Raw genomic sequence first — 26,447 nt, 5'->3', positions numbered from 1 at the left:
ATCTTAACTGCTTGAGGACTCAGCTGCCTCATCTGTAAATTGGGAATGAATAACATTCCCCGCCCCCCCCACAAAGTTGTTAGCGTTGAGTAGATGGAATATGGAAAGTGCCTAGTGTATTTTCTGGAAGATAGTTATTCTGTTTTCATAGTTCAACTGAAATATTCCTTGGGGTTTATGCTCTTAGAAATTGAATCTTTGAGAAACTGCCAGTTCTGGAAAGATGGATTTTACAAATGAAATGGGTCTTTGTTGCTGCGCACGGGCTTTCTCTAGTTACGGCAAGCTGCGGCTACTCTCTCGTTGTGGTGTGCGGGCTTCTCATTGTGGTGGCTACTTCTGTTGTGGAGCACAGGCTCTAGTGTGCTTGGGCTTCAGTAGTTGTAGCACGTGGCTCAGTAGTTGCTCCATGGCATGTGGGATCTTCCCAGACCAGGGATTGAACTGGTGCCTTTTGCGTTGCAGGGTGGATTCTTAACCACTGGACCACCAGGAAAGCCCCAGGGAAGCATTTTTAAAGGAAAGGTGAGGGAGGGATATGGCAGGATATGCGATTGACTTGAGCACAATTGTGTAGTTAATGGTCAGGTAACAGGGTGGTATCACGTGGATTAACGGCATCAATCCTCAGGCCCCAGTAGGTCTGGGGGCTGAGTGCTCACAGTCATCAAGTAGTTAACTTCTTCCATTTGGTGGGAGTATTAGCATCTGTAAAACAACAGTTTTCCTGGCCCAACTGCTATTTTTGTCATTACAAGTTCACATCCATTTAATTCTTGAGCCAGACTTTGGAGGCCTGGGAGACTATAGCTTTTTTTTTTCTTTTTAAAGAGAAAGGTCATCAGAGGGTGTGGTGGTGGTGGGAAGGGGTGTCTGTCCTGGGAAGGCCTTAAAGGTTACTCATCAGTTCCTTTTAGGTCTTTAATTTTAGCAATGTTTTAAAATTTTCAGTGTACAGATATTGCACATATTTTATTGAATTTATTTCTAAGTAGTTTTTGATTCTGCTGTAAATGGTGTTACTTTCTGATGGTATGGAAAAACCCAGATGAACCTTTTGGCCAACCTAGTACTTTGAAAAATATTTCTAAAGGAAGATAGTGAATTTCAGCTAGCTACTATGATTATGAGGAAAAAATACTCAGGATCTCCATAAAGCTCTTTCCCTCATCTTCTCATCTGTGACCTAAGATGTTCTCTGGATGTCTTAGCACAGTGATAGACTTTCCCCTAACAGCTGTGGCAGCTGTTCTTTTGCTCTCAGGCCTGTGTCAAAATAACTGAATCACTTTAAAAAAAAAAAAAAACTGCTCAAAATAACCGAGATCAAAAGTTTCTTATCTGTCTGTACTTGTGAGTGGAAGCATGAGTGAGGGGATATTTTCCTTTGACCTGATGCTCTGGTGCTACAAAGTACCTTGGCTAATTTTCAAGAAACTGCAAGTTGAATGTCAGTTGGTGTCACTGCTGCCGTATGGCAGTATAGTGTGGCTTGATTTTCATGTCCTCTTGTAGTGTTGACTTTAAAAAATATTCCAAACCTAAAAGTTGAGAGTTATATTTTATTCTGTGGGAATTTTTAGGTCTCCAAGCCTGGGAGACAGTATCTCAAGAGACCTGGAGAGAACTGCTTCGGGGAGGCCAGAGGACAGGGGTGGAAGGGGAAGGAAACAGGTTATATAGAAATTGGCAACAAAGGGCAGGTAGTCTGAACATCACAAGTATCTTTGTGAATTAAAGAAAACCAAATATCCCAAGTTAAGGAATTTAGCACTTTTCTATGTATGGAAAGATGCAAGAGTCTGGACTCTCTGAAATCATTCCTTTCATATGCATCTCAGCTACGAGGTTGGTATCCTTTGTTTCTCACATCCTGAGCTCCCTTGGGGCTCACTGTTTGGAGTGGCTGCAGCCTGATGGCTGTAGGACCACAGGTATTCTCCTTCCTGAGTGCCCTGTGTTGTTCAGTTGCCAAGTCGTGTCCTACTCTTTGCGACCCCATGAACTGTGACACGCCAGGACTATCTCTCAGAGTTTACTCAGACTAATGTCCTTTGAGTTGATGATACCATCAACCACTCATCCTCTGTCACCCTCTTCTCCTGCTCTCAGTACTTCCCAGCATCAGGGTCTTTTCCAGTGAGCTGGCTCTTCTCAGGTGTTCCACTCACATTGGAGGGGTGGAATCGCTGATGACTGTGACATCCTTGTTTATATTGTTATGGCAGGAAATACTTCATGTTTTAGTAGTAACTGTGCCACCAAACATATTCAAGAGGGCCACTTCCTGTCATTATGTCCCAAATGAGTTTGGTGGTCATTGGAGGATCTTCGGCAAGTGTGCAAAATGCTCTGTGTGGGCACATTCTGGGTGCAACCCCAGGTCCTGAGACTGAGCCTAGGTGTTGCATGTAACCTAAACCCTTATCAGCATCAATTTCCAGCATCTTATAGAGTTTTGACTGGGCCCCTTGGTTTTCCAGGTCCAGTGAGTCTCATGGTGAGGATTTCTGGAGTATTTTCTTGGGATTTAGGGTATAGGGGAGCAAAACTTACCACTCCAAACATCTCTTTGGCCTGTGGATTGTTTTGAGCTGAAAATAATCAAGGCCCAAAAGACTCAGGAAGAACATTTGACCTTCCCCTAACTGCCTAAAGAATGTGGATATAGGACCTGTTCTAGGAGGGGAGCCATTGCCTCCTATAAATAAACTACAGTAGTAAGAAAATTTTCTTAAGGTATGAGAAATAAAAAGTAATACATAATTAAAAAAACTTTAAAGTTAATTAAAAATTAAAACCCTGATGAAAAATATTTTAAAGATAAAATGCATTAAAAAAATAAAGATCAAAAAGTAAAAGAGTTAATGGTGTGAAAGAGATACTAGATTATAATAAAGGTTAAGTCTGCAGGAGAAACATTAAAAAATTGAAGATAAATGGGATTAAAAATAGAAGCTAATGGACTTTTACATAAAAAGCATAAGTTATTACAGAATAGGGTAAAAGTAATTTAAGGAGATCAAAATGGAGGATCTGAAGATAACAAAGCTGGTGAACAGATAAGTGAAGGAAAGATGGCCAGGAGCAGACGAGGTGACAGTCCTTAAGTTATTGCTGGTCAGCTTTCCCCAAGAGTGGTGGTGGTGGTGGTTTAGTTACTAAGTCATGTCAGACTCTTGCAATCCCATGGACTGTAGCCTGCCGGGCTCCTCTGTCCATGGAATTCCTCAAGAGTTGTCCCAGCCAAACCTGCTGTGATGTCCAAGGTCAAGGTGAAAGCTATTCCTTCCACTGAAGAGGGGGTGCTCTTTCCCATCAGGTGCGACTTCGTAAGTCCCCAAAAGTACATGGCTCAGTTTGGTTTGGGGTTGGGGTTATAATCCTCAGGCTATGACTGTCTGGTTTTGTGCAACACACACAGTAACAAAGTTCCAAATTGTTCATATGATCTTAGAGCTATAACCGCAGTCAGACTCTTGTGATAGGGAAACACTGGCATCTGCTGTTTTTAGAATTTAAAAGTATGTATTTATTTTTCTGTAGCATGTAGGATCTTCATTTATTGTAATGCAAAATTGTTATTTGCAGTATGCAAACTCTTAGTTGTGGCCTGAGGGAATCCAGTTCCCTGACCCAGGACTGAACCTGGGCGCCCTGCGTTTGGAGTGTGGACTCCTAGCCACTGGACCACCAGAGAAGTCCTGGGAAGGGATTACTAAGTGAAGTATGTCATGGCCACATGGTGACACACCATTTAGCTGTAACAAACATTCTTGAGAAATATTTATTGACATAGGAAATATCCGAGATATTATGTGAAAAACATTACGGAACAATAGGTCCTATATAACTGCAGCGACTTAAAAAAATTTATACAGCTATGAATAATATAACACAATTGATACCATTCTGTGGATGGTAGCGATCGTGGAAGATTTTTAAAAAACAATTATTTTTTGTGCTCTTGAGGGCTTTCTCTGCAGTGAATCCATGCTATATTCTGAATCATTAGAAAAACCCTAAGAGTTATTGAAGAAGAAGAACAGCAGATAGAGATGTGTGCTTGGTGCTTCCCTGGTAGCTCAGCTGGTAAAGAATCCTCCTGCAATGCAAGAGACTCTGGTTTGATTTCTGGGTTGGGAAGATTCCCTGGAGAAGGGATAGGCCACCCCCTCCAGTATTCTTGGGCTTCCCTCGTGGCTCAGATAGTAAAGAATCCGCCTGCAATGTGGGAGACCTGGGTTTGATCCCTGGGTCAGGAAGATCCCCTGGAGGAGAGCATGGCAATCCACTCAAGTATTCTTACCTGGAGAATCCCCCTGGACAGAGAAACCTGGCGGGCTATAGCCCATGGGGTCGCAAAGAGTCGGACATGACTGAGCAACTAAGCGCAACACAGCACAGACGTGTGCTCAGCTTCAGAAGTTGTTCTTTGCTGCCCTTCTTCTGCTGTTCTTTGCTGCTGAGGAAAGAAAGGTCTAGATATTCCCTCTTCCCACTCCCATCTGTCCAGCAGTGGATAGTTATTCCAGAAAAGGTCATTTTTTTTAAGGTACTATAAGGTTAAGTATGCCTTCTGTTAAATAATGTATGTTTGATATATACAAAATTAATATTTATTAGAGAATGAATAGGTCATCTTTGAGCACACAAAAATACAATGTAATATTTCTTTAGTGTTTATTGTATGCCCTGGACTTCCCTTGTGGCTCAGCTGGTAAAGAATGGACTAGTTAATTCTGGGCTAGGTAATTCCATGGACTAGTCCACGGGGTTGCAAAGAATCATACATGACTGAACGACTTTCACTTTCATTATATGCTGTGCGCTTTATGCACATAATCTTATTTCACACCTGTCCCCCCCACCTCTGCCACTGCCCCAAGGAAAGTGGAGGATAAATAAATAACTTTTGTTCTTGCACAGAAGCAGGGGGAGTAGAGGTCTAACCTGAAGCAGTTTAACTCCAGCATCGTGTTCCCAGCACTGGACTGACTTCAGTGCTTCCTGTGTGAATTATTTTGTGTTTTAGGTCTTGGAGAAGCTTTAGAAATGCGTAGTTCTTGCTGACTCCCTCGAGGAACCTCCAGCCTAGTTGGAAAGATTAAGAAGTGAGGCGTAGCAGTAATACACACCTGTTCCAGTGGCAGCACTAGGTAATAGTTGATGTGACATCCAAGGACAGACATTTCTGGGGCTTCCAGAGGTCAGAGGGAAGGAGCCACGCTTTGAGAGACAGGGACTGTAAGCACTTGAGGGCCAGAGAGCTATAGCTGAGCGTTTGTCACTCAGTTATGTCCCATTCTCTGCGACCCCATGGACTGTAGCCTGCCAGGCTCCTCTGCTCATGGAATTATCCAGGCCAGAATACTGGAGTAGGTAACCATTCCTTCCTCTAGGGATCAAACCTGGGTCTCCTGCATTGCAGGTGGATTCTTTACAGTCTGACCCACCAGAGAAGTCAAACGATAAATATCATGTTCTGGAAAAAAGGACTAGGGAGTGTCCATGCAGCCGGCATCAGGGAAGCAGAGATTCTGGGGACAGATCAAGTCTGAGGGGGCGTTGCTGGAAGACATCAACGCACAACCGAGTAATATGAGATGAAGACAGAGTCAGGAGAGAAATAATATCCAAACTATAGGAGACAGGTTAGGGGTCAGGTGAGGACAGAACTGGTAGATGAGCAGTGAGGAGATAGTAAGAGAAGAGAGGAACAGTATCATGACTTCAGGTGGTTCAGTATCTAAGTCCGTGACCAATGAATGAACAAGCGATGGGGAAACTCTATGTCTTGGTAAGAAAGGGAGGAAGTTGATCCAGACCAAGGAGAAGCCAGAGGCAAGGGATAGGGAACAAGGGACATAGTCATTCTTTAGCCATGATATTGTTCTAAAATATAGTGTTTTAATGGAAAATTTGAGGTTTAGTGAGGCCAATAGATTAGGAGACAAGAGTCGGACATGACTGAGCGACTTCACTTACTTACTTACTTACCATTGAGAAGATAGTTTTCTACTCACAGTTACCAAGAAGAGGTGCACATGGGACTTCCCTAGTGGTCCAGTGGCTAAGACTCTGCTCCCCCAAGGCAAAGGTCCTGAGTTCCATCCCTAGTTGGGGAACTAGATTCTGTCCTGAAACAAAGAGCTTGCGTGCTGCAACCAAAGATTCATTGTGCCTCAGCGAAGATCAAAGATCCTGAATGTCACAGCTAAGACCCAGTGCTGCTGCTGCTGCTGCTGCTAAGTCACTTCAGTTGTGTCCGACTCTGTGCGACCCCATAGATGGCAGCCCACCAGGCTCCCCTGTCCCTGGGATTCTCCAGGCAAGAATACTGGAGTGGGTTGCCATTTCCTTCTCCAATGCATGAAAGTGAAAAGTGAAAGTGAAGTCACTCAGTCGTGTCCAACTCTTAGCGACCCCATGGACTGCAGCCTACCAGGCTCCTCCATCCATGGGATTTTCCAGGCAAGAGTACTGGAGTGGGGTGCCATTGCCTTCTCCGAAGACCCAGTGCAGCCAAATGAACAAACATTTAAAGAGAGAAGGTGTGCACGTGATGCCATAGGAACCTCATGAGGAAGCACCTGGGTCATTTACAGGGAGAGAGAGGGAGGGATTGTGAGCTAGAGCCTTGATTGTGGTTTCCCCATAGAAGAATGAGTTAGGCAAGGTAAGCAGGTGTAGGATTGACTAGTCTGAATAATTTCAGAGGGCTCTGGGGTGTGGGTGCTGTCTGTCCCTAGTTGTCTGGTATCTGAAGCAATTTTCCAGGTAAGTGATGATGGTGGCTTGGACCAGGGCGGAGGTAGGGAGCTGCATATTAGAACTGATTTGATGGTAGAACCAGCAGGATTTACTAATATAGATTCCAGCGGTGAGACAGAGACTAATGGTCCATGTACACAGTATTTTACTGAAAAGTACACTGGGGGTAGGGCTTCCCAGGTGGTGCTGTTGCTGCTGCTAAGTCACTTTAGTCATGTTCAACTCTGTTCGACCCCATAGACGGCAGCCCACCAGGCTCCTCTGTCCCTGGGATTCTCCAGGCAAGAATACTGGAGTGGGTTGCCATTTCCTTCTCCAATGCATGAAAGTGAAAAGGTGCTAGTGGTAAAGAATCCACCTGCCAATGCAGGAAACACAAGAGATGTGGGCTCAGACTCTGGGTTGGAAAGATCCACTGGAGGAGGAAAGCACTGAGTAGAGTTCCCTGTGCTGTACAGGAGGTTCTCATTAGTTATCTGTTTATACATAGTATTGATGTGTATTTCTGTTAATGAGAGTGATTCCATTGGACTTAACATTGTTTGCTATATAATAAAAGTGAAATTTTCTGATTCTATAGGTGAATTAAAAAAATCTTGATCTACATTTCGCAAAGAATTAGGGTTTTTTGGTGAACATTATTTAATTGGTTTTCCATTCACTGCTGATCAAATGGTCCTGCCAGCATAGAGTCTGCACATGGCTTCTTGGCACTTCAAGATGCTGCACCCAAGTGCCCCAGGCATCAACAGTGTGGCGGAAATACCCTTTTCCCCGTCTGTGTTTGTAAGACAGTCTCTTTCACGGCAGAAGAACTATTTTGGGGAGATGATTCATGTCACATTTTGGCCTCATTACAGTTTTGAGTTGTAAATGGCACTGATCTGCCTAGAGGTGTAAACATAAATCTTATCTTCATATGCTTATGGGGATACCTGAATTGGAAAAAGTACTTGCTATTCTTGAGTTCTGTTTTAGGCTATAAACAGAGAGGTTAACAAGATATTTATCAAAATTCTAATTTTATTTAATGAAAAGCATACTTCCAAAAGAATGCCAATTACTTTCCTCTGTGCCTCCCTTCTCCATTTCCAAACACAGATGGAGAAGTCTGAGCCTAATGTCTTATTGTTACAAGCAGATGATGCCGTAAAATACATAAACACTGTGCTTTTCTCTTTTGAAATGGTGAGAAAAGTGTGAGCAGGTGTTAAATTACCATCTGTAGTTATGAGTGACAGGAAGTATAAGATTATTCAATGCTTATTTAGGTGCAGCTGATAAAGTCAGGATTTTGATTAGTTCAAATTTGCTTTCTGGTAAATGGGCACTATTTAAAGGATATGACACGGAGAAGGCAATGGCACCCCACTCCAGTACTCTTGCCTGGAAAATCCCATGGACAGAGGAGCCTGGAAGGCTGCAGTCCATGGGGTTGCTAGGAGTCGGACACGACTGAGTGACTTCACTTTCACTTTTCACTTTCACACATTGGAGAAGGAAATGGCAACCCACTCCAGTGTTCTTGCCTGGAGGATCTCAGGGGTGGGGGAGCCTGGTGGGCTGCTGTCTCTGGGGTCGCACAGAGTCGGACATGACTGAAGCGACCTAGCAGCAGCAGCAAAGGATATGACAGAGCACTTATTTATTCTTTGGTGAAGAAGCATGATAGCAACAGAAAGGAGAGGCATGTGTCACCGGAGTTTGTGATCATGCCTTATGCACAGGAGTATCTTAAAGGTGTTTATTGATTTGTCCCCAAATAACTGAGTTTCAACAGGGTAAACACATGTTTGGAGTGTGGCTAGATTTTTCTGTGACTTTCAAGGAATTTCATATTCTATCTCAAAATTTGAAAACTGGCAATATATTATTTATTTATTTTTGAAAATTTATGTGTTGATGTATTGGCTGCAGGGAGAGGCGTGTGAAATCTTAGTTCTCCAACCAGGGATCAAACTCATACCACCTGCTTTGAGAATCTTAACCACTGGACTGCCAGGAAAGTCTGCAGCGATATATTATTTTTTAAAAATTTCAATAACAGCAGTGGGAACAATATAAAGACTTGACAATGTATTTGTTTTCGTTATTATTATTTCGCTATTAGCCCATTTTGGTGACCACATGTTTTTGGATGGAACGATGTTTCTGATCTACTGACAGTAACCTTTCTCCCCCTTTGCTGCTGCTGCTGCTAAGTCGCTTCAGTCGTGTCCGACTCTGTGTGACCCCAGAGACGGCAGCCTACCAGGCTCCCCCGTCCCTGGGATTCTCCAGGCAAGAACACTGGAGTGGGTTGCCATTTCCTTCTCCAATGCGTGAAAGTGAAAAGTGAAAGTGAAGTCGCTCAGTCTTGTCTGACTTTTAGCAACCCCATGGACTGCAGCCTACCAGGCTCCTCCGTCCGTGGGATTTTCCAGGCAAGAGTACTGGAGTGGGTTGCCATTGCCTTCTCTGCTCTCCCCCTTTAGGTGTGCTTTAAATTTTTTTCTAATTCAACTGTGGGTTAGTGCTTTCTGACCTTCTCACTCATGCCATTTAAGGAGATTTATTAACCTTTAGGTAAGATTCCTCAATTAACAATGAACCAAATGCATTGTGAGGTGTTCTTTGATTCTAAAGTGGTGACTTGAAAACATTAGTGGGTTGAGGGTGCTTGATTAAGCAGCTTTACCAGTTCAACCGAATCCAACTTCATGGCAAAATTGGTCTTCGGTTCCCTCAGGCCATTAGAATATTCTAGCTGGGATGAGTGACATTCCTTTTTCCCTTCTTTTCTTGAGACTACTCTGATAGCCTGTCTTGGTTATCCAGTAGACTACCTCAATAACTAGCCCAGGTCTGTACCTTCAGAAGCAACCAAAGAAGTTTTGATGTACTAAGAGGACGACAGGCAACAGTTAAATAAAGGACATAGTTTAGAGCCCAAATTTCAACACTGACTCTCGAACGTTCTCTGTTTTTGGAAATTTGTTAACTGGATTTAACTGTGAGGTAAGCATGGGATGACTGAAATTAGGCAACTTCTGAGGGAAATAGCATGAGGTCATATCTCACATTTGCTTTTCTGTCTTCCCAGCCATCATGTATGTCATGGGAGCACTCGGTCCTGCAGTGGGATATTTACTAGGTGGACTTCTTATTGGTTTTTATGTTGATCCCAGAAATCCTGTTCACCTTAACCAGGATGATCCTCGTTTCATTGGAAACTGGTAAGAATTGTTTACTGCGTCTTTCATTTCATTTGGTATTATGAAAATTAGAGTCATAGTCCCCTTGTAGTTTAAATAAGAATTTCCCCAATGGGAAGATGAAAAATAGTTGTCACCTAGGAGGTGGTGGTAAGCAGGATAATAATCTCCAAAGATATCTTTGTCCTAATTCCCAGATTTATGAATTTACCTTTACATGGTAAAGGGGACTTTTGCTGATGGAAGTTTAGGAACTTCAGATGGGGAGATTATCTGGGATGGGTCCAGTATAATCACAAGGGTCTTTATAAGGGAAGGAGAGAGGCAGGAGGGTCAGAGTGAGAGGAGTTGTGATGATTGAAGCAGAAGTTGGAGTGATATGCTTTGACAGTGGAGCAGGGGCCCACAGGCCAAGGAATGCAGGTAGATTGCAGAAGTTCCGAAGAGCAAGGAAGTAGGTTCCTCTGTAGAACCTCCAGAAGGAATGCAGCCATGCCCATCTTTTATTGACACTTCTGCCCTCCAGGGGTTACAGCTTCCCAGGTGGTACTAGTCGTAAATAACCCACCTGCCAATGCAGGAGACATAAGAGACGAGGTTCTATCCTGACTCCAAAGCCCTCAGATGATGCATTTGTGTTGTCTTAAGCCACTCAGTGTGGGGATTTGTTATCACAACAATAGGAAATCAACACAGAGGAGCTGGGGTCAACAGCTTAATCCAGATTCTTTAGGATAGAGATGGCTGTTTTCTTCATAGCAGAGGGATGGAAAAGGGGAATGTGGCTGTGTTGGGACTTCCCTGTGTACTTGAATTAGAACTTTCATTGTCTTTTCTGTGCCTTTTAAAAAGTATTTTCTCCCCACTTATCATATTTGTGTTTTGCTTTGTCCTCATCCACTGCCCAGAACTCTAACTCTGTTTCCATTGTTCCACTCTTAGTGAGTCTTTTCGCCAAGGAGTAGTTCATTTCCCTGGATGTGCTGAAGATGAATCACTCTCTCACTTGCACGCTTTTTTTGTTTAAATTAATTTTATTGGCATAGAGTCGCTTTGTAATGTTGTGTTAGTTTCTACTGTACCGCACAGTGAATCAGCCACACATGTACATATACCCCCTCCCTTTTGGTCACTTGATAGCCTTTAATTGTCTTGCTAAATATGTAAGCTTTGGATTTTATTTTTATATATTTTTTAAAAGTTGATGTGTTTTCATTATTATCCAGTTCAAGATTATTATTTTTTTTTCTTTTTTCTTTTTGGCCACTTGACAAGTAAAGATTGAACTCATGCCTCCTGTGTGGACGCACAGAGTCCTAACCACTGGACCACCAGAGAAGTCCCTAAGTTTAGAGTTTAGAAAGAGAACTCCAACTTTGGATGATAGGTTACTTATTCATATCTATCCAAGGGCTACATTTGAATTCTTCCCAGTTCTGAACTTGAACATGATATTTCTTCACAATTGCAAGCATTCAAAGTATTGGCATCCCAAATTTATTTAACATGGATTGGTACTAGGTATACATTGATAAGATATCTTCATTTTAGAATAGAGAATTTCATTATTAGAAACTTGTGTTGAGTAATTACTTCCTAAAGAGTTTCTTAGACTACTTGTGTTCTCTCTGTGTTTCATTTTATAATGAAATTCTTATGATAACTTCATAAGTTGAGCTATGTGGGAATAATGTTTAACACTAGTTTCTAAGCCATTAATAAATATTAATTAAATTATAAAACACTTGTTATTTTCATAAGTAAATAGTCTTTGAAGGTGGAAGTGTTGAAATCTATAATTGATGAGTCTGTCCTGGTAGAATTTTGAAATCGTATGAAAGGGAGTTCCCTTGTCAGCAGGAGGGGAGTAACACAGGAATTTTATGTTCTTGGTCAACAGTAAAATTTTTGATCTCAATTACTATTTTCTTTGCAGTTCTGAAATAATTCAAAGTAAGAATTTTTTAAAAATTCTCAGAAAATTAGGTTATTAAAATGTATCTGTGACCATCCCATGTATAATGTGTTCTGTATAGATGTCATGAGAAGAGCATGGCAAAAGGGGACAGCTGGAGGGAGAGAGAAAGACACGGAGGGCCAGATCAGGGGCAGAGAGAAGGCAAGGAAGCAGGTGCTTTAGGATTATAAGTGCTTTATGCTGTTTTTGCTAAGCTTTCCAATGTGCATCAACCCAGTTGGTAGCAAAGTGAAGCAACTAAGTGTAGACCCTGGGGTTTAAATCCCGGTCTGCCACCTAATAACTGTGTGACCTTAGGGAAGTTACTTAACTCCTCTGAGTCCCAAGTTTTTTTTTTAGTCCACGAAATGGAAATAGTTGCAGTACTTACTTCATGCAGTTGTTGTGAGGAATAAATGAGTCTGTGTATGTGGAGCTCTAAGTAGTTCTCCCTACATAATGTGTGTTAGCTGTTATCCAGTCTTTTGACTTTAATCTGTGCTCAAGTGGTTTTATTCATTTTAATGGCTCTACATTAGTTCTACAAATGTTAAAAGTTGTCCATATAGAAATGTATACTAGGGTTTTCTTTAAAAAATGGATTTTGTCTGTTGAGTAGCCCTGTTTGTAACAGACTTCTAACCTTGAACAGAGACAGAGTTATTTGATACAGCATTAGTTTTTATGATGCCCGATGATGGCTTCCCAGGTGACTCTGGTAAAGTACCTGTCTGCCAGTGCAGGAGACACAAGAGACACAGGTTCGATCCCTGGGTTGGGAAGACCCCGTGAAGAAGGACATGGCAACCTACTCCAGTATTCTTGCCTGGGAAAACCCATGGACAGATGGGCCTGGAGGGCTACAGCTCATGGGGTGGTGAAAGAGTCGGACACGACTTAGCGACTAAACAGCAGTACAATAATAATGATAGGTTTTTCGGTAAACATATGCTGGAAGAGAGAAGGAAGGAGTAAGTGGATAATGCTAATATTAGTTGGGTGCTCATTATGTGTCAAACATTACATTAAAACCTTTACCAACATTTTCACTGAAGCATTATAACAACCACATGTCATCACTAAGAGTATGCCCATTTTGCAGGTGAGGAAATTGATGGTTGGCAGTTTGAACATCTTGCCTCAAGTCTGAGAGTCAGTGAGAGATGGATAAGAAACTGAGTCCAGGGTGGAGGTTTTAGTCAGTGTGCTTAACTGTCCTCCCTTCATGAAGAGTCTCTGGGTAATGGCTCATGAAAGGGGTCCTGGCTTTTCAATTTTTGCTCTTTCTGATGCATCTGTTCCTAACATACAATGCACACTTACCTTACCCAGCTTTTCTCAGAGTCCTCTTTGGCACCAACTATCATATGTTCATTTCGATGTTACTGGAGACCAGTTTGCTCTGCTTAGAAATGTCCCTAAACCTTTTTTATTATTTTTGTTCATTTACTGCAATTCTTCCCCTTCTTCTGTTATTTATTCTCCCTTCAGAGTCCTCTGAGTATCTTTAATGTTTGCATATAATTTTAAGTCAGTGGCTTTGGCTGGAGGTGGGGCCCTCAGTATAGATGTAAATAAAAAAAACAATACTAGCTACCACGAAATTATTGTTTGGGTGGGGCAGGCTGTGGGACTCAGTGGTCAAGGATCCGCCTACCAATGTAGGAGATGCAAGAGATGCAGGTTTGATCCCTGGGTTGGGAAGATCCCCTGGAGAAGGAAATGGCTATCCGCTTCAGTATTCTTACCTGGAGAATTCCATGGATAGAGGAGCCTGGCAGGTTACAGTCCATGGGGTTGTAGAGAGTAGGACGCGACTGAGCAACAGCATACTTTGTCCTCTTAATTTTGATGATTCCCCCCAAAGTTATTATTTCCTCCCATTCAGATGAGAAAGCCTGTTCAGAGAAGCAAACTAATTTCTCCAGAATCTTAGGGCTAGTAAGTGGTGAAGACTGGATAAAAACCTGGGTCTTCCTGAAGCTATAGCTTAAGAACGGCCCCTTACACTCCGCTGCCTGGCCTCTTCTGGAGAGAGTGTGAGAGGTCCTGGGAGCTAAGGAGTTCAGGGGACTTGAATGCAGAGTTTGCAGAAAGAAATTCAAGGAAGTTAAAGGCAGGGCTGGGTTAGGAAAGACCTTGTATGCAGCCAGTACAAAAAAGGCATTTTCATAGCTATGTTCCCTGCAGATAGATGACTCTCTTTTTTTAAAAAAACGATCCTCATTCAGTTTATTTATTTAGGAAATGTTTTGAGTACCTAACCTGTGTTAGACCCTGGGTTCATGATTATATTTGACTCACTGAGATTGCTGGAAGCCTGCTTTGAGATGTCTTCTCAAAATGAAATCCTTTTCTGACTGTTTTAATGTCTTAATTGGATACAACATTAAGTATCTTTGAAAATAGCACACTGGATTTTTAATGACTGGTTCTAGCAATGATTCTCCCAGCTACACTATGACCTTTAGCAGCTGATAACAGCATTTTAATAGAAACACTTGCTTTTCTAATTAATTAGAAAAAATTTTAATTAATTTTTTTTGGCTGTACCTAGTAGCATGTGGCATCTTAGTTCCCTGACCAGGGATTGAACTCATGACCGCTGTTGTGGAAGAGCAGAGTCTTAACCGCTGCACCACCAGAGAAGTCCTGAAACATTTACTTTTTACAAATGAGTTTTTGCTTTGCAGTTGATTTATATGTTGACTGGGTTGTATTCCACCTGAAGGCTTAGAATGCTGGTTGCATTCTGATAACAACTGATGAACATGTTGATACAGAGGCCAGAATCTGACTGTTTATGAACTTGGAAGTTTTGAGGACAGAGTTTGAAGTTGAGGAATCCTAGTTGGACAATTTGTGACCCTATTAGGCAAGACCAGGGACCTCTATTTTTTAAGATTGAAAGGAGACTGAAAAATTGCCCTTGGGGAATTATGCAGGCAAGAAGCCCCAGGCCTTAACACATGCTCTAAACTGGACTAGAATTTGAAGTCTATTCTTTGTTTGCTTCCTAGTCTTGGCAGCATGGCAACTTCAGATGAGTTTAAAGACAGAATCTTGATTCTATGGAAGCTCAAGTTCCACTTCTCCTAGGAAGCTTTCTGACACATTGATTTCCTTTCTGAATTATTATAGCATTCAAGATCTTCCCAGCACAGGGATCAAATCTGGGTTTCCTGCATTGCAGACGGATTCTTTCCTGTCTGAGCCACCAGGGAAGCCCTTCTATACCACGTGATCTAACAATTATGTACATTCTTGCATTGTGGGGGATTGTTAGGAATTGTTTCTTATATCTTTAGCTCTTTACAAATAGGTTGTAAGTTCTTGAATGCAAGATAGAGTGTATATCTCTGTCTCTTTTTTTTCCCCCTGGCCACATGATGAGTCGAGTGGCATGTGGGATCTTATCCCTGAGCAGGGATTGAGCTAGGAGCACACAGTCTTAACCACTGGACCTCTGGGGAAGGCCCCAGGTGTAAATGCCTTTATCCCTACTCATTCTTGATTAAGTTTTGGGAAGCCCAGCTAAGAAGGGTTAATACATTTTTAACTACTTGCAGAAAAATATTTGAATGCCATTAGCAATTTGAAAAACATTTCACACCACGTATTTGTTATTTTTTTCTTTAAAAAAGTGTCTATATTGGTCCATAAAGCATGATATAGACTCTATATTATTTTTCTATTAAATTTATGGGGTATTGACTCAATTCTCACACACACACACACACACACACACACACACACACACCCTGTGCATGCTCAGTCATGTCCAATTCTTTTCAGCTTTATGGACTGTAGCCCATCAGGCTCCTCTGTCCATGGGATTTTCCAGGCAAGGGTACTGGAGTGGGGTGCCATTTTCTCCTCCAGGGGAATCTTCATGAGCTAAGGATTGAACCTGTGTCTCCTGCATTGGCAGGAGGATTCTTTATCACTGTGCCACCTGGGAAGCCTTTATGGGCTATTGACTTATTATAAAATGCACATTGTAGCAGGACTAACAATGTTCATTAGAACTGACACGTGTGCTCAAAAATACTTGAATGAAATTCTAGTCAGGCGGGTGATTCTAATATTCATTATGATACTAGTATGATTACTGAGTAGAGCTCTCATTTATACCCCAGAAAGGGAGGATTCTTGTATTTTCTTAGGCTGTCTACCTTCTTAATGCCGTACCCCTGATGAAGGTAAAAAGTGTTCTCTGGAGAAATTTGTCGTCCCACATTTCTACTTTGCTAACTTGTTCTCACTCATAATATAAAAGCCATAAATGCTATTCACATCTCCCAATTTTTTAGGTGGAGTGGATTCCTCCTTTGTGCCATTGCAATGTTTCTTGTGATATTCCCAATGTTTACTTTTCCAAAAAAGCTTCCGCCTCGACACAAGAAAAAGAGAAAGAAAAAATATTCCACGGATGCTTCTGGTGATGATGACGTTATGAAGGAGAAACCAGACAGTTGTGAACAAGTGGACAAAAAAGTCTCTTCTATAGGATTTGGGAAGGATGTCAGAGGTAAAGTATACCTTTTGAATAAGTACGTGCATGGCGCTTCGTATCAGTGCTACTCAAAGTGTGGTCCCCGGCCCCTGCTGTCTAATGGCAGTTCCTGGTCTGTGACAGGATAAGGGCTGAAGTTGAGAGTCAATGTTGAAAACTAAAAAAAAAAATTTCGATGGAATAATTTTGTCTGTTGACGCTAACAACAGTAACAAACTGGGCTCACATTTTGTATGTTTTACAAAATTGATTTTTTAATGATTCATCTTTGTTATATCTTGTAAAAGTATCAGTAACAGTAGACTGGACATAATCTAAAAATGGCCCTTCCTCACGGATAGTTTGAGAAGCACTGATTAAATTCTAAAGGTGAATACTTCCTATTGGAATGAGAGATGTTGGATTTTTAAAATAATCGTTGCCTCATACAATGGATAGTTTGTCTCCAGGAAGCGTGGGTTTGGTAGTGTGTCCTGATCCTTACAGAAATACAAAACTCACCCTTAGGAAGGGATCTCGTTCAGCAGTGACTCAGTCAAAGCTTCTAAGTGACCATGGAGAGGGACACCCAGGGCATGGGTCTCAAAACCCAGCAGAAAAACATCCAAAGAGTTTTCAGTGATGTGTACTGGTCTGTTTTTTCATTTTATTTCTCTTAAAAACAACCACTTTATTAAATCCAGGTTAGGCAATCTCAAATCTAAACAACTTAATCTTTACTAGGCCATATTTGTTCCATAGTCAATACCTCTCTTGAGTGACAGTAAATCCCTTTAATCCAGGAAACCTATAATGCCACATTCCCATTAGTTCCTGCCTATTTCCTGAATTCTCTGAATTAAAGTTTTTAAAATTAGGAAGCATAATATAAATCAAGTGGTTACATCAGTTAAGGTTGTTTTAGGTAAAATTCACTTAGGCCCATTCTCATCTCGTTTTGACTATGTGCACAGTAAAGGCAAAGAAGATCCTTTCAGGCCTAGAGGGAAGTTACTAATATATTATGGAACTGTGCCTGCAGCCTAAGAATGGTTAGATTGGATTATTTTTAAAGACTCTATTTTGTTCAAAGCAGTGAAGTGACGTTTCACTGGAAATGCTTCTTCCCAGTAAAAGTTTTAGATTTACCTTCCCCATTCCCTCCCCATTATTTTGGGACAATGTTTACTTTTGGAACTGCCAAAATTACCTCCTCTGCTCTCATAACATAAAAGATTGTCTGAATGGTAGTGAAGTAGAGCCTGAGCTCTTACCCCGTGGACCACTTCACCATTTTTCGTGGACATATGATGAACCATAATAAGGGAGTGATTAAAAAAAATAAATAGCTCAGTTGAGAACAAAGTTGATGTTAGAGAATTTACAACACAGGAATAGACTAAGAGTCTTAATTGAAGGAGAATATAAAGTTGATGCCAGAGGAGAAATAAAGGCTAGAGCTGAGGTTGTATGTTTTATGGCTTAGAGGTGGATGGCTAGAATGTGAAATATATGCTCTGTTGGATAGCAGAGAAAAGGGAGAGAGAAGACTGGTATGAAACATCAATAGCAGATGCAACTGTTGATGGGAATGGAGTTCTTTGGAGGAAGCTGGGTGGGCAGTGCTTTCAATGAGCCAGCTGTACTCTGAGTGCTTCCCATTTTCAAGGTGAGGACTGCCACGGCCAGGACCTTCTGAAGGTCTGTGCGTCTTTTTGGCCTGAAGGTCTTCTCTTAGGCTGGGAGACTGCTTGGCTCCTGCTTGGGGCAGGCTTCAGCTGACAAGGAATTAACACTCTGGCCTCCCACCCCTAAAAGCAGTCTTAACCAAGCATCCCAGCTCTGTCCCCTCATGGTGAGACAGTCCGTTGTAAGCTGCCCTTTCTTCCTGTGCATCACATCTATACTTCCCATCCAGTGCTTCTCAAACCCCCCACATAAGTAACTTGGACTTGGATCCTTGACTCAGGACCTGCTTCTGGGGCAAAGCTCACTTTGGCAGGCAGATTCACAAGTGATAAAAGCTGTCATGGGATTTTAAAATTATTTTTCAGAATTGAATCTATCTGCTATTATGTTAAATGTCTTCTTATATTGCTAGGGAGTGTTCTCCATCTTTTCTGTATTCAATTTAATGGTTCAAGGTATTTTCTTATAGAGGAAAGATTAAGAAGAGTCTTTTGACAGTGATGGGTAGTTGGTTTATAAACTCCATTTTTATTCTGGTTTTCTTGTAGATGTTTCTGATAAATTTCCAGCTTTTTTACTCTGTGCCTTAATTGTGATAAGTGATCTTTGGCAGCGAACCTTCCTGGTTAGGACACAGAGCTGGTTTATTTTATTTACTTCTACTTGCACTGGACTCTCTCACTGGCCCTTCCAGAAACATGTTCTCCTGTTAGAAAGGAATCCGTTTAAATGGGATTATAAAGTGACAATGTTCTGCTAAAAATTATTTAAGTGGTTTTGATGATATTGGAATAATGTTAAATACAGTATTTAAAATTATATGTATGTTTTGCACCTTTTTTTCTAATACCTATCACCTATAGGAAGTGACAGTCTAATATTTCATCTGATTTTCAAAAGAATCAATTACATCTCTGAGAATCTACTACAAACAAAATTTATATTAGAAAGCTGAGATACACTATTTAGGTCTTTTTAAAAAAATTTTAAATATCTATTTAATACACACTTTGCAGTTTTACATTTGACCAACTAACATATAAAAATTATAACTCAAGTTTTTCCATGTATAACTTCTTTTTTTCGGTATTTTTTTTCTTACTCATGTCTGTTACTATTTAGGTCTTGAATGAAAGATTGATTGCTGAGATTCCATTTTGAGTTAAACCGCAGTGTGATTCCCAGATCTTCTCTTTTCTTGTCCTGTGTTTTGGAGTAAGGCTCCTTTTATCCTTTATATTTGAAATTCATACATCAGTATTAACTTCTTCAAAGAGAAGGTATAAAGAGTGGCCAAGTTGGTATTTTTTGGTTCCTAAAATCAAAAGTGATTTAGACCATATAGAATAGAGCTCTTTGAAAAGCTTTATTGCAGAGAATGCACTTCGCTTTCCATCCACTGCCTCCACATTTTAATGATAGACATGGGGAAAATCTGACTCAGTGTTTCTAGGTTCTTATTATAAATTATGCAGGAATAAAACTGTTTTAAAACAACCACAAAGGAGAAAGTAAGAGTTTTTAGTGGATCTGCAGCACCTTCCCATAAAGAGATTAGCACTGATGGCTTCAACATCTTACCATAAAAATAAACAGTTAAAATATCTAAGTGGATCAATTTTTCTGAGGCTTGGGGTCTGGTATTTTAAAAGCCTTCCAAATTTGACTGGTTACCTTCTTATTCTTAAGCAGAAAATTTTTGGTGGCAGTTAATCATAAGAAAAATTTTATTTTTGTGTTCACTTTTAACTTCTAAGCTTAATTGCTTCGCATTATTACATAGCATAAAGCATGATAGACTTATGTGGCTTCCCTGGAGGCTCAGATGGTAAAGAATCTGACTGCCAATACAGGAGATGTGGGTGTGATCCCTGAGCTGGGAAGATCCCCTGGAGAAGCCACATATCAGTAATCTTGTCTGGAGAATCCCATGGACAGAGGAACCTGGTGGGCTACAGTCCATGGGGTCACAAAGAGTCGGACACGACTGAGTGACTGACACTTTCACTTTCACATGACAGACTTGCTCTGCTAGACTTTTGTTTGTATTGGAATAGAATATATTTATAATCCTAACTGAGTCACATGGTTACTCTGAGGTGATGCATTGATTCAAAGAGGCCACTGACCCTCTTGCGCTATTGGTGGGAATGTAAATTGATACAGCTACTATAGAAGACAGTGTGGAGCTTCCTTAAAAACCTGGGAATAAAGCTACCATATGACCCAGCAATCCCACTACTAGGCTTATACCCTAAGGAAACCAAAATTGAAAAAGACACATGTACCCCAATATTCATTGCAGCACTATGTACAATAGCTAGGACATGGAAGCAACCTAGATGTCCCTCAACAGATGAATGGATAGAGAAGCTGCGGTACATATACACAATGGGATATATAAAAGCCATAAAAGGAACACATCTGAATCAGTTCTAATGAGGTGGATGAACCTAGAGCCTATTATACGGAGTGAAGTAAGCCAGAAAGAGAAAAAAATACCATATATTTATGCATATATATGGAATCTAGAAAGATGGTACTGATGAATCTATTTGCAGGGCAGTAATGGAGATGCAGACATAGAGAATGGACTTGTGACCACAGTAGGGGAAGGAGAGGGAGGGATGAATGGAGAGATAGCATAGAAAGTGTACCTTACCACATGTTAAATAGCTAGTCAATAGGAATTTACCATATGACGCAGGGAACTCAAACTGGGGCTCTGGAACAACCTAGAAGGGTGGGAGGTGGGAGGGACATTCAAGAGGGTGGGGACATACGTGTGCCTATGATTGATTCATGTTGATGTATGGCAGAAACCAATGGAATATTATAAAGCAATTATCCTTCAACTAAAATAAAATTAAAAAAACAGAGGCCATTGGAAGTCAAAGTTTGATCACTAGAAGGGTATGTTGTCATCATTTAATTCAGTGACTGCTTATTCTGTAAAAGCTGCTGCACTCCAAGCTGTGGCAGATTGGAAGATGAATCAGCCATGATTTTCCCTCACAGAGCTTGTAGTCCACTGAGGGAGACAGGATGAGTACAGATGGAAATATACTAATGACCAAAAAAGAAGGCCGACACCATGGTGTGAGGGTCACAGACAGGCGAGGGATGTCTGGTTGAGGGACCAGGGAAGGTTTCTTGGAGAAGGTAGGATTTATCTTTCCTGGAAAACTGGGAGGATGTCAGTAGGTGGATGTGGGATGGTGGGAGTGTTCCAGGCAGAGACAGTAAAGGCAAGAAGATCAGATGTGTAGATGTGTTTGAAAATGCTGAGCAAGCGTATTGTGGTTGGTGTGTTGGCTGTACATGACGGAGCCCTGGGGGATGAGGTTGGGAAGGTCAGTTAGAGCCGTCTTGTGTGTAGAGAGCTGAAGTTCTAGCTCGTCTCGATTGAGCAGTGGAGAGGTTTGAGCAGCCTTTGGCAAGCCCTCCATAGGTCCTGTTAAATTAGGGAGAGAAGGGAGTGGAATGGAAGGAGGGGGACAAGGTAGAAAGCTACGGACTGAGCTCCAGAGAGGTGATGGCGGTTTTGCCTAGTAGAGATGGAAAGGACAGCAGCCTGCTAAACTCAGTTTTCCTGTGTTGGCTTTTGTTTGTTTGTTGGCCTCGCCGCATGACATGCAGGATCAGGGATTGAACCCATGCCCCGTGCAGTGGAAGTGCAAAGCCCTAACTGTTGGACCACCAGGGAATTTCCTCCTTGTCCGGTTTCAGTTGTTTTCCACTCTGCGGTCAAAAGGATCCTGTTAAAATGCCGCTCCTGGGCTCAAAGCTTCTGTGGTTTCCCAGTCTAACCCCTGGTTACCTGCTTGAGGCCATTTCCTTCTTGCAGTCGGATTCTGCTTCAACCATATTGGGCTCATCACTGTTGCTGGAGTATACCAAGCACACGCTCACCTCGGGGCAGTTGTTCTTGCCGTTCCTGTGCTGAGAGTTTTCTCCATGAGGCTCCTCACTTCCTTCAGGGTATTAAACAATCCCTTTCTAATGAAGCCTTACCCAGCCACCCTATTTAAAAATTTCTACCTCTTTCTCCAAAGCTTCTCTCTTTCTCTCCTTAATTTTTCTCCTTAGCACTGATCACTGTCTAACATACTATGTGTTTTACTTATTGATCATCTTGGTAAGCTCCACAAAGGAAAGGTTTTCTTTTTTTTTTTTTAATTTGTCCATCATGTTCTTTGATGAATTCCCACTGTCTAGTAGATGCTCAGTAAATATTTGATGAATAAACTAATGAATGATGAGAATGGAGGGAAGAAGTTGTGTATATAGGATATAGCAATTGCTATGGGAATTATTGACTTCCCAGGTGCTGCAGTGGTAAAAAATCCGCCTGCAATGCAGGAGATGCAGGTTTGATCCCTGGCTCGGGAAGATCCCCTGGAGGAGGAAATGGCAACCCACTCCAGTATTCTTGCCTGGGAAATCCCGTGAACAGGGGAGTCTGGTGGGCTACAGTCCATGGGGTCACAAAGAATCCAACCCACTGAGCACACGTGCACGCAGTCATGGAATGACGTGAATGGAGGTATCCACGATGGTTTCAGGGTTTCAAGCTCAGATGGCGGAGAGAGGAGTAAAGGGGCGGAATGAATGAATTCTGAATATGAGTCGCCCAAGAATGTCTGGAACTGTTGCATGTGTCTCTTTGCTCTGTGGTTTAAACCTAATATAGCATGGGATATGCTAGACTCAAAGAGGGATCACCAGAAGCCACGTGCCTGGGCCAAGCTATCTTAGCCTCTTGTATTTTTGCCTTAGCTTTTTTGCTGATTTTAACTTTAGTTTTAGGTTTGCAGCTCTTATTAAAAGCTGTTATCTGAATTCCCCATATTTGCCATAAGAGCATTGCTCAGTGTGGTTTATACAAAACTTTATTTCTTGAGAATACTGAGAAGGGAGGTTTTCAAACTTAGTCTACCTAGGAAGCATCATGAGGGCTTCATAGAGCTCAGAGTGCTAGACCAAGGTGTGACCTGAGAATCTGCATTTTGACAAGTTTCCAGGTGATGCTGTTGCTGATGGTCCAGGGACCATGCTGTGAGAATCTAGTGCTTTAGAACATAGAGCAAAGCTTTGTTTCTTAGGAGAAAATTAGGATGTTTCTGCTAATGATGATTATATAACTTCCTGCTTTTGTGGCCAGGAAACCAAGGGTCAAATTTGAAGACCAGAAAGAATCTTTTTGCTGGCTTTGATGTGCTGTGCTGTTTATATCTTCTTTATTTCTTTTTTTCAAGGAAATATGATGCATTTCTTTTTTTTTTCTTTATTGAAATGTAGGGCTTCCCTGGTAGCTCAGCTGGCAAAGAATCTACCTGCAATGCAGGAGACCCCAGTTCAATGCCTGGGACAGGAAGATCCTCTGGAGAAGGGATAGGCTACCCATTCCAGTATTCATGGATTTCCCTGATGGTTCAGATGGTAAAGAATCCACCTGCAATTCGGGAGACTTGGGTTTGATCCCTGGGTTGGGAAGATCCCCTGGAGGAGGGCATGGCAACCCACTCCATTATTCTTGTCTGGAGAATCCCCATGGGCAGAGGAGCCTGGCAGGCTACAGTTTGTGGGGTCACAGAGTCACATGACTGAGTGACTAAACAGCATTGCACAGAACTTCTCTGATGGCTCAGAGGGTAAAAATCTCCCTGTATTGCAGGAGACACAGGAGGTGTGGCTTCAATTCCTGGGTCAGGAAGATCCCCTGGAGGAGGCCATGGCAACCCAGTCCAGTACTGTTGCCTAAAAAGTACAGTGGACAGAGGAGCCTGACAGTTTATAGTCCAAAAAGTCGCAAAAAGTCAGACAAAACTGAGCACACATAGTTAATTTACAATATTGATTTAGTTTTGGATGTGCAACGCAGTGATTCAGCATTTTTACACTTTATACTTCATTTAAAGTTATTAGAAAACAATGGCTATATTCCCTGTGCTCTACAATATATGCTTGTGGCTTGTTTATTTTATATATGTTTGTGTGTAGTTGCTCAGTTTTGTCTGACTCTTTGCGACCCCATGGACTGTAGCCTGCCAGGCTTCCCTCTGTCCATGGGGATTCTCCAGGCAAGAATACTAGAGTGGGTTGCCATGCCCTCCTCCAGGGGATCTTCTCCACCCAGGGATGGAACCCGTATCTCCCTCTTTGCAGGCTGATTCTTTACCGCTGAGCCACCAAGGAAGCCCATTTTATACATAGTAGTTGTATTTCTTAATCCCTTACCCCTGTCTTGCCACTGCCCCTTTCCTCTTCCCACTGGTAACCGGTGGTTTGTTCTCTATGTGAGTCTGTTTCTGGTTTGCTATATGCATTTGTTTTACTTTTTAGATTACACATATAAGTGATTACAGAGTATTTGTCTTTCTTTGTCTGACATTTCACTAAGCATAACACTCTCTAGGTCCATCATGTTGTTGCAGATGGCAGAATCCCACTGTTTGTCATGCTGTGTAGGGTTCCACTGTAATCATATGCTACATCTTTATCCATTCATTTCATCTTCTCTATAATTCTTTGTTTAATTTCTCTTTTACATTTATTTTGTTGTACCTTCAGCTTAAGAGGCAAAAGGTAAATGGTGACAGGCATGGCAAAGAATTCCTAAGAAAGAGCACACTTAAAATACTCGGTGCAAGTTAACTGTGGGACTGTAACCCAAAGTGGGATCTGTCTGCTTGCCACTCAAAGATCAGTTTGGTGATCTTAAAGAGGCCAGTTTGGTGAAAAGGAACGTTTATTTTGAATGCTGGCAGTTGGGAAGAAGGCCAGATGCTTGTCCAAAGTCAGCTCCTCCACCCTGACCATCAGGGGCAAAAGCTTTTATAGGCGGAGGGAGGGGCCTACATGTAGAAAAGCGCAGTCAGCTCTGACAGTCATTTTGAAACTGGTCATCCGTGGTCTGATCAGCGTCATCTTGGTTGTGAGGAACAGTGAATCTTCAGTTCCAGGGTTGGTTTTTTTCTATTTCCTGAGGCCGGTTCTTGGAATTAGGGCGGTTAATGTCATGGTTGCAGTTTGGTCATCATGTAGTTTACTTCTTCGGCCTGGTGGGGGTTTCAGTATCTGTAAGACAGTTCACAGGATAAGGCTCAGAATATTATCCCTAGCCCTTGAGAAGGAACTAAAGGTCTTGGCTATGCTTGCTGCTGCTGCTGCTGCTGCTGCTGCTGCGTCGCTTCAGTCGTGTCCAACTCTGTGAGACCCCATAGATGGCAGCCCACCAGGCTCCCCTGACCCTGGGATTCTCTAGGCAAGAACACTGGAGTGGGGTGCCATTTCCTTCTCTAATCATGAAAGTGAAAAGTGAAAGTGAAGTCGCTCAGTTGTGTCCGACTCCTCGTGACCCCATGGACTGCAGCCTATGCTTATGACTACATTATTAGTGTTTGGTTTCCTTTGACTGTTTTCCTTTGTTTCTGCATTTTCTCACTTCTCCAATTAAACTTATTCTTTGGCTAAAGTTTTTTCACAGACAAAAGGCAGGCAGAGGACATGGGAGGAGGCCAGAAGGACCGTAGGGTCCTGCTCTATTTCAGGACTAATGTTCATCAGAGTAGTACCTACTTTGAAAAAAAAAAAAAATATATATATATATATATAAATACTCATTAGAGTTAAGCAAGCAGGATTGTACTATGGCTGCTGCTGCTGCTGCTGCTGCTAAGTCGCTTCAGTCATGTCCGACTCTGCGACCCCATAGACGGCAGCCCACCAGGCTCCCCCATCCCTGGGATTCTCCAGGCAAGAACACTGGAGTGGGTTGCCATTTGCTTCTCCAATGCATGAAAGTGAAAAGTGAAACTGAAGTCGCTCAGTCGTGCCCGACCCTCAACGACCCCATGGACTGCAGCCTTCCAGGTTCCTCCATCCATAGAATTTTCCAGGCAAGAGTATTGGAGTGGGGTGCCATTGCCTTCTCCATGTACTATGGCTAATAATCACTTATAATGTATTTTGGGTCCTGATGGCTGCTATTTCTATTCACTGTCAGCAGGTAAGTGGTTCAGGAGCTCAGTGTGCTCTCATACTAGAGTATTTTTGCTTGATGGTCAAAAACTGGCAAACCTGGGCTTTCCTGGTGGCACAGTGGTAAAGAATCTGCCTGCCAGTGCAGGAGACACGGGTCCAGGAAGATCCCACATACCGAAGAGCAACTAAGCCCGCGCACCACAACTACTGAGCCTGTGCTCTAGAGCCTGGGAACCACAGCTCCTGGGCCCACATGCTGCAACTGCTGAAGCCTGTGCACCCTAGAGCCTGCGCTCGGAAACAAGAGAAGTCATCGCAATGGGAAGCCCCCACACCGCAACTAGAGTAGCTC

The 26,447-nt window shown here is 42.1% G+C and overlaps 1 protein-coding gene across 2 annotated transcripts in view; it reads left to right on the top strand.

The window, feature by feature from the left end:
- Positions 1-26,447, top strand: part of SLCO5A1 (solute carrier organic anion transporter family member 5A1) — a 151,777-nt gene that overhangs the window by 56,945 nt on the left and 68,385 nt on the right. For both annotated transcript variants that reach the window (XM_069601035.1, XM_069601036.1), the window contains exons 3-4: positions 9,857-9,989; positions 16,239-16,456. In XM_069601035.1, coding sequence (XP_069457136.1) covers positions 9,857-9,989; positions 16,239-16,456 — 351 coding nt within the window. The remainder of the gene's footprint in view (positions 1-9,856; positions 9,990-16,238; positions 16,457-26,447) is intronic.

The sequence above is a fragment of the Ovis canadensis genome, chromosome 9 (assembly GCF_042477335.2).
Source record: "Ovis canadensis isolate MfBH-ARS-UI-01 breed Bighorn chromosome 9, ARS-UI_OviCan_v2, whole genome shotgun sequence".
NCBI lineage: Eukaryota > Metazoa > Chordata > Mammalia > Artiodactyla > Bovidae > Ovis > Ovis canadensis.
This window is presented reverse-complemented; position numbering and strand designations above follow the sequence as displayed.